This window comes from Nematolebias whitei, chromosome 16, assembly GCF_014905685.2.
Source record: "Nematolebias whitei isolate Nwh7 chromosome 16, NemWhi1, whole genome shotgun sequence".
NCBI classification, from domain to species: domain Eukaryota; kingdom Metazoa; phylum Chordata; class Actinopteri; order Cyprinodontiformes; family Rivulidae; genus Nematolebias; species Nematolebias whitei.
Window position 1 is genome coordinate 7535189 of NC_056513.1, and position 8040 is coordinate 7543228.

The 8040-nt window shown below is 43.4% G+C and overlaps 1 protein-coding gene across 1 annotated transcript in view; it reads right to left on the reverse strand.

Moving 5' to 3' along the window:
• Positions 1 to 304: 304 nt before the first annotated feature.
• Positions 305 to 8040, reverse strand: part of LOC119422292 (docking protein 3) — a 9152-nt gene continuing 1416 nt past the window's right edge. The window contains exons 3-7 of the mRNA XM_037689616.1: positions 4956 to 5086; positions 4769 to 4879; positions 3612 to 3681; positions 2256 to 2428; positions 305 to 1696 (exon numbers count right to left, since the gene is read on the reverse strand). Of these exons, the coding sequence (XP_037545544.1) occupies positions 809 to 1696; positions 2256 to 2428; positions 3612 to 3681; positions 4769 to 4879; positions 4956 to 5086 (1373 nt within the window). The 3' untranslated portion in view covers positions 305 to 808. The remainder of the gene's footprint in view (positions 1697 to 2255; positions 2429 to 3611; positions 3682 to 4768; positions 4880 to 4955; positions 5087 to 8040) is intronic.

Below are 8040 nucleotides of genomic sequence, written 5' to 3' on the forward strand. Positions count from 1 at the left end.
GCAGTTAGAGAAGACATGGAGGTAGTTGGAGTGAGGACAGAGTGAGAAAGGAGGACTAGCTGTAGCGACCTCTGAAGAGGGAAAATCTGGAAGAAGAATTAAACCAGAACTTTTCCACCAGTGCAGTCAGTACGGAAATATGAAAAAAAGACTAAATATTCTTAACAGAACTCCAATAATTGGAGTGAAGCTCGGTCAGTAAGTTTGAATAAAAACATTAATATTACAGCACTGTTAAGTTTTTTATTAAAAATGTTTCAGCAGCAGGATAATATCCACAGTAATAATAAAGTGAACTCTCAGGTGTACATAACACAGTTTACATCACAGTATAGGAAAATTAAAGAAGTCCTCTCTTGAAGCCTCAGATCTACAACCATCGCGTCTCTAATTAAAGCATCTCTTTTGGCTGTAAAAGTTCAGCATCAAATGTTGAAAGCACTGGATTGTAAAAATACAACAGGTTTCTGCAGCAGAAGTTATCATCACGCGTCACAGTTGTCAAATATTTGTTTTCTGGAAAGTTAATTTTAAACTATTTTAGTTCATGCACAAAAATAACCCCAGAGCATAATGTGCAAACAGCTGAAAGTAGAACTGGCTTCCTCTGGACAATGTTTATGTGATTTAGTTGAACAAAGACTTTTCAGGGATTAAACTTATTTGTTGATCTGTTTATGATCAGAAGCTGTAACTTTAATAAACATCAAGGATAAATACTGCTTCAACGTTGACTCGTCTGTTCTTTTAAAGATTAAAAGCTCTGAACGTGGCGTCAGCGGCTGAGCTGTTCTTCAGAACGTTTTCTTCAGATGATGCCCAGGTTCTCGTAGATGACGTCGTCCACAGGTCCCTCGGTGGGTTTGTTCGGGGAAACGGTGACGGAGGGTGAAGCAGACATGGAGGAGGCGGTGCTGATGCTTGTTGAGGCTTTACTTGATGCTTTGCAGACCTGAGCGTAGAGGTGGGCGAACAGGTCGTGTTTGGGGGTTTCTCTGGTTTCAGACCCTTTCTCTGTTTTGATGGGTTCGGTGTAGATGGGCTCCGCTGCTGGTTTCCCTGCCCTCAGTGGGGGTTCTTGTTGGTTCTGGTCTTTAATGATTTTATCATAGACCTCTGAATAAACTGAATCTGGAACGTCTGAGTTCAGGCTGGCTTCTGATGAGGCGGTACCAGCAGCATCAGCTTCTCTGGACCGTGGCGGTTTCAGAGGAAGAACATCAACAGGGTCCACATATAGCGCTGTGGTCGGTCTGGGTTTTAAATCAGACAGGTCGCAGACGTTTGGCTTGGCGTATATGGCTTCTGATTGGTTGTTGTGATGAGTGGGGATCTGTGGGAGGGGCATGAGAGTGATGGGAGCAGGAGCAGCTTCTGATGGACCAATCAAGTCTTCCTGAGGCTTTCCACCATCATCAAACCCCAGGGATCTCCTGTCCTGAGGTCTGGGGATGGTCTCCAGTATGGAAGTCATGTTGGTCCGGTCCGGTACTTTGGGGATGGGGGAATGAGCCCGGTTGTTGACTGCAGGAACCTTCTCCCCCTCTTTGGTTTGGCTTTCCAAAGCGACAGGCAAAGTCTTCCGTTTGATGTTGTTCTTCATCAAAGAGAATATTAGATCGGCCTGCTGGGTCTCAAACAAGAAGGTTCCAGGTCCACAGCTGCAGCGCCGGCCCGCTTCGATGGTCAGAACCAGCTGCAGAGAGAAGAGAGTAGTAAGGAGAAATAAAACAGCTCAAACAGGAAGCTGGTCTATTAAAACAGGAAGCTGGTCTGTTAAAAGAGGAAACTGGTCTGATTAAACTGGAAGCTGGTCTGCTGAAACAAGAAGCTGGTCTGTTAAACAGGAAGCTGGTCTATTAAAACAGGAAGCTGGTCTGTTAAAAGAGGAAACTGGTCTGCTTAAACTGGAAGCTGGTCTGCTGAAACAAGAAGCTGGTCTGTTAAACAGAAAGCTGGTCTGTTAAAACAGGAAGCTGGTCTGTTAAAACAAGAAACTGGTCTTTTAAAACAGGAAGCCGGTTTGTTAAAACAGGAAGCTGGTCTGCTGAAACAGGAAACTGGTCTTTTAAAACAGGAAGCTGGTTTGTTAAAACAGGAAGCTGGTCTGCTGAAACAGGAAACTGGTCTGTTAAAACAGGAAGCTGGTCTATTAAAACAGGAAGCTGGTCTGTTAAAACAGGAAGCTGGTCTATTAAAACAGGAAGCTGGTCTGTTAAAACAGGAAACTGGTCAGCTCCAATAGGAAGCTCTACCTTGTCACTTCCATATCGCCTCAGCAGTTCATACGGCCACTCACTGACAACCGTCTTCTTCGATGTTTCTCTCAGCAGCAGGGATTCTGGTCCCACCTGCAGCCAGTACGAGCCCTGCAGGCCACATCGGGCCGCGGCGTCAGTTCTCTGGACCACCACCCAGAACTGAGAAGCTGGAGAGCAAAAAGAGAACGTTCTCATGAAATGAAAACCTGGGAGATGATCGTGCGTTGTGGGACATTTCTACAGAGCCTGGAAAGCATGTGAGGAGAACATCAACTGAAACCAGAGTTTCCTGTTATAATGGGACTTTTTACTGCAGCAGAACCAGGAAGATTTCCTCAGAACTATCAATCCTAGACCAGAACCCTCAGAGCTGGTCTTCTGGGTCCTCAGCACTCAGAGCTGTACTTTTAAATAAATGGTTTAAATAAATGCAAACAGATTAACATCAAGGAAATTGGTTTGTTTTGGTTTCCTTTCAGAGTTTTTTTTTTTTACCATAAAAATCATCAACAACCAATCAGAACACCCCTCCTTTCTTTCATTTCATATCAGTTTAATTAGTTTATATCAATTTAATTAGTTTAAATAAATTTAGTTTATATAAATTTAATAAGTTTATATAAATTTAATTAGTTTAAATACATTTAATTAGTTTATATAAATTTAATTCCTTTATAAAAATTAAATTAGTTTATACAAATTTAATTAGTTTCCATTAACGAGAAACAATCGGCTGAAAGAAAACTTTTGTTCAATCACAGCTTTCAAACTAACTCAGACTAAAGTTAATTTTCTTTTAAACTTGTGTAAAAAATGAAGGATGTTGGTTTCATGAGGGACATTCTGGACATAAGTATCTGTCCAGGCCTGAGCGTCCTGCCATGCAGGACTGGATGGAGCTGGTCCATCAGCTCTCAGTCCTCCCTCCAGATGTTGGAGTGATTCTGAGAGAACTGGTGCCCATTCCTTCTGTGGAGCATTTAAGAGCTCAGGTGTTGATGTCGACCAGAAGGTCTGGTTTTAGTTCAGTCCAAAGTTCCTTGAAGTCCTGAGGTCAGGACTCGTGTGGACAGGGTCCAGTTCTGCACAGAACTCAGGTAATCGTGTCTTCTTGGCCCGTGCAACCAAGTTCCGTCATGTTGTGTTGGAGAAGGACCAAACCCAAATTGTTCTGGTATGCTGAGTCCAAACACAGACTGAGACTTTGGGTTCAGGGAGACGTGGGGACAAATACGTCTGTCCTTAATGAGGGTTTGATGTTTTATTAATAAAAACTGGATCCAATCTGTGTGAAGGGGATCAATAATCAGGTCAGGTCAGAGGACGGAGACAGAACCAGAGAGGCTCTACCTTCATCTGCCGAGGCGTAGATCTGGTTCTCCTCCATGTGAGACTGGTTCACAGCTGGACCACTGTCTCTCTGGGAAACAACAAACAAACAAACAAACAAACAAACAAACAAACAAACAAACAAACAGAAGCTCAAACTGAATGTGAGTGAAACAAAAGAAGCTCCTGACTCGTCTCCCTCCTGAGTTTGATTTTAAATTCAGTAAAAAATGTACGATTAGTTAGTTAGTTAGTTAGTTAGTTAGTTAGTTAGTTAGTTAGTTAGTTAGTTAGTTAGTTAGTTAGTTAGTTAGTTAGTTAGTTAGTTAGTTAGTTAGTTAGTTAGTTAGTTAGTTTGACAGGGACAGTGCACACAAACATAGAACAGAACAAGTCTGTGACTGATGCGTTGCACAAAGAGTACATAGCTACAGCTAATTCACAACTCCAGTCCCTGGTTGGGCATTTCTACGCATTAAAATACAAACAATTAATCAAAATACAGTAAGAGTACCTACATACTCCTGTCTACATATTCATGTAATCAACCTAACAACATCCAATTTCATATAATAAAAACTATACATTGAAATACAAACAATTTAAAAATCTAAATACAATAAAAATACAAAAAATTTCCTCTACAAATTCTAACATAACTTTGCAACCCACAAATTTACAAAAATATCATAGCACCTCCTCAATACCACCCCATCCGTGCACATTCAGCTAACATACTAAAAATTGTAAATATAATACTAACTCACTAATACATACACTCCCACAAAGACTTTTGCATCCATAAAATCCGAGTATTTAAAATGATCACACCTTTGATTTTCCTTTAGCCAAGATTTAGTCATGTAAACAAACTCTTTTAGTTCAGGTATACGTAGCTTTTACATGTGGGGGCAATAAGTTCCATAATGTTGCGCCTTTATAGGAAAAAGAAGTCTTCGTTTCTTTAATCAACAAACAAATAAATAAGTGCTAGAGTCCAAACCGTCCCTCTGTGGTCCCTGAGTCAGACCAGAACCAGTGGACGACAACCTAAAACCTTGGAGGACAACTGTCTCTATTGGGCTCAAGTTTAAAGAACAGAAGACCTGTTCTGGGACTGTTTGTCTCAGGACTGGGTCAGGGTCTTTCCTGCAGGACTGGAACGGGTGTAAACCCACCTGGAAGCTGCAGAGACACAGTTTGTCCACCCAGTCCACACAGTCCTCCTTTGAAGCAGCAAACACCAGCGTTCTGTCCTGAGTCTCCACGCAGAACGCGGACATGTTCTCCTGCAGACAGACAGCGGGTTCTAAGAGACGTTTATCAAACAAAGACTCAGAACCATGAAGGAGCAGAGAGACAGACCATTGGACAGGCCTCAGCGTTGGGGGGCAGTCTGAGGACACTGATCAGCTCTGACAGGCGGATCACCTTCACCTTCTTGTCTCCAAGAGTCTGGTGGTGTCTCCGGAGCACGGGGCTGTGGTCTCCTCCTCCTGCAGAACAGAAGAAGAACACGGGTCCAGTTGGTTCTGTGAAAACTGTGGAACACCTTCATCAAAGATGTGAGGAACATTTGATGGACAGCCTGTGGTCCGATCCAACAGAACCTCCCGATCTGTGGAGAAACGGTCCAATAAATAATTTAAATGTCTGCAGGACTCTGCAGCATCCTGCAGGACAATTGGAGACACATGGATCAGACAGCAGAGGGAGACGTCCTCTGGATCAGACAGCAGAGGGAGACGTCCTCTGCATCAGACAGCATAGGGAGATGTCCTCCTGAAACTGAGTGAGACGTCCTCCTGAAACTAAAGACAGCAAAGGGAGACGTCCTCCTGAAACTAAAGACAGCTGAGGGAGACGTCCTCCTGAAACTAAAGACAGCAGAGGGAGACGTCCTCTGGATCAAACAGCAGAGGGAGACGTCCTCCTGAAACTGAGGGAAACGTCCTCCTGAAACTAAAGACAGTAGAGGGAGACATCCTCTGGATCAGACAGCAGAGGGAGACGTCCTCCTGAAACTGAAGACAGCAGAGGGACACGTCCTCCTGAAACTGAAGACAGCAGAGGGACACGTCCTCCTGAAACTAAAGACAGCAGAGGGAGACGTCCTCTGGATCAGACAGCAGAGGGAGATGTCCTCCTGAAAGTAAAGACACACCTGCAGAAAATAAAGCCTCACCTGAAGCACGACATTTATCAGCTGTCTGAACGTTCAAATCATTTCCTTACAAACTGAATATCAGAGGAACATTGATTTTTTATATATTTATATTTATTTATATATTTAAATATGTATATTTATTCATTTAAGTATTAAATTCAGTAAATTACCGGAGACAGCAGACTTGTTGAGGCAGAGGTTAACTCCCATCAACTCCCATCAACTCCCATTGAATGTTTCTTCTTTCAAACAGGATGTGAACCTTGAGTTTCACAATAAAGCTCACAGATTCTCTCCAAATAAGTTCCATCTCATTATTACACAGAAGCCCTGAGTTCCTGCTGGGCTCTGGAGAAGACTGCTGATGGGTTTCAGGTTCTGCTCAGCAGTTCTGCAGAATCCTGGCTCTCCTCGGAGGATCAGCTGAGGAGGATCACAGAAGAGGACGTTCTTCGTGTAAATGTTACGTAACGTCATCATTATTCATGCTCGTTCTGCTGCATGTTCTCCTCCACCAGGTTCTCCGTGATCCTTCGTGACACGACACGGTTCTTCAATCCCCCTCGGCTCCAGTTCTGGCCCAGTTTCTGCTCAGATATGCTTGTCTTCTTCACGTTGTGGAACCAACGAGCTGGTTTTTCATCTGGAACATGTAAACCTGGAAGCTTCTTACGTTTGGCTCGTTCAAAGATCTGTTCTGACCCGTCCTGTTGTAGACCAGCTAGACTCCAGAACCTTTGGGGTCCAGAGGAGTTCTGGTCCACTCAGTGAAAGACAGGACCTGGCCCCAGACCATCAGTCCTCCACCCCTGTGCTGACAGCTGGAGGAGTAAAGGTTCTGTAAAGTCCAATTGGACCTGGATGTTTGGTTTAATGGACCAATCTGTCCCAGAATCTGTTTTTAAAACAAACTCCAGTTTTTGTAAAATCTTTAAGTAGTTCTGATTCAAACAAACCAAAGAAACGTGTTTGAGAGCAACCAGAACCCTGACCCAGTGACACGTCTCTGGAGAGACCTGAACATGTCTCCAACAAAGTCCCATCCAACTGGACCGAGCCTGCATCTCAGAGAAGAACCACTGACAGTCCTCCAGTCCAGGTGAGCCGAATCAAGACGACTTGAGGCCGAAGCTGCAGCCGGATGAGCTACAACTCTGTTAAAGGTCCAAACATGAAGGACACGAGATGTTTCAGACAGTAAGGTCCAAACACGGAGGACATGAGACGTTTGAGACACACGGGGGACACGAGACATTTGAGACAGTAAGGTCCAAACACGGAGGACATGAGACGTTTGAGACAGTAAGGTCCAAACACGAAGGACACGAGACGTTTGAGACAGTAAGGTCCAAACACGGAGGACATGAGATGTTTGAGACACACAGAGGACACGAGACGTTTGAGACACATGAAGGACACGAGACGTTTGAGACTTTTTTTCCACAAATTTTTTATTTCTTTGTCTTTATGAGATCATAAATGATGTGAAATGATCCCAGCAGCATTTCTGAAGCTGCTGGGACAAAAACTGAACGCGTTCATATGAAAACAAAATAGAATCAAGAGTCTGTACACAAGAACGGCACCAGACAGCTGAAAACACACCACAAATAGCTAAACACTCCGCAAACAGCTAAACATGCCACAAACAGCTAAAGACAGCAAACAGCTAAACATGCCACAAACAGTTAAACACACTGCAAACAGCCAAAGACACTGCAAACAGCCAAAGACACTGCAAACAGCTAAACATGCCACAAACAGTTAAACACACTGCAAACAGCTAAATCTAGTAAACAGCGAAATGGGCTGGAAACAGCTACACACACCACAAACAGCTAAATGAGCCACAAACAGCTAAACACACTGCAAACAGCTAAATATGCCCAATACAGCTAAATGAGTCGCAAACAGCTAAATGCACTGCAAACAGCTGAACATGCTGCAAACAGCTAAACAAGCAGCAAAACACACCGCAAACAGGTAAATGTAGTAAACAGTGAAATGGGCTGGAAACAGCTATATACATCACAAACAGCTAAATGAGCCGCAAACAGGTAAACAAGCTACAAACAGCTAAACACAACACAAAAAGCTAAATGCTGCAAACAACAAGCCGTAAACAGATGAACACGCCGCAAACAGCTACATGAGCAGCAAACAGCTACATGAGCAGCAAACAGCTAAACAAGCTGCAAACAACTAAGCACACAACAAACAACTAAATGCACCGCAAACATAAACGAGCCTCAAACAACTAAACAAGCCACAAACAGCTAAACA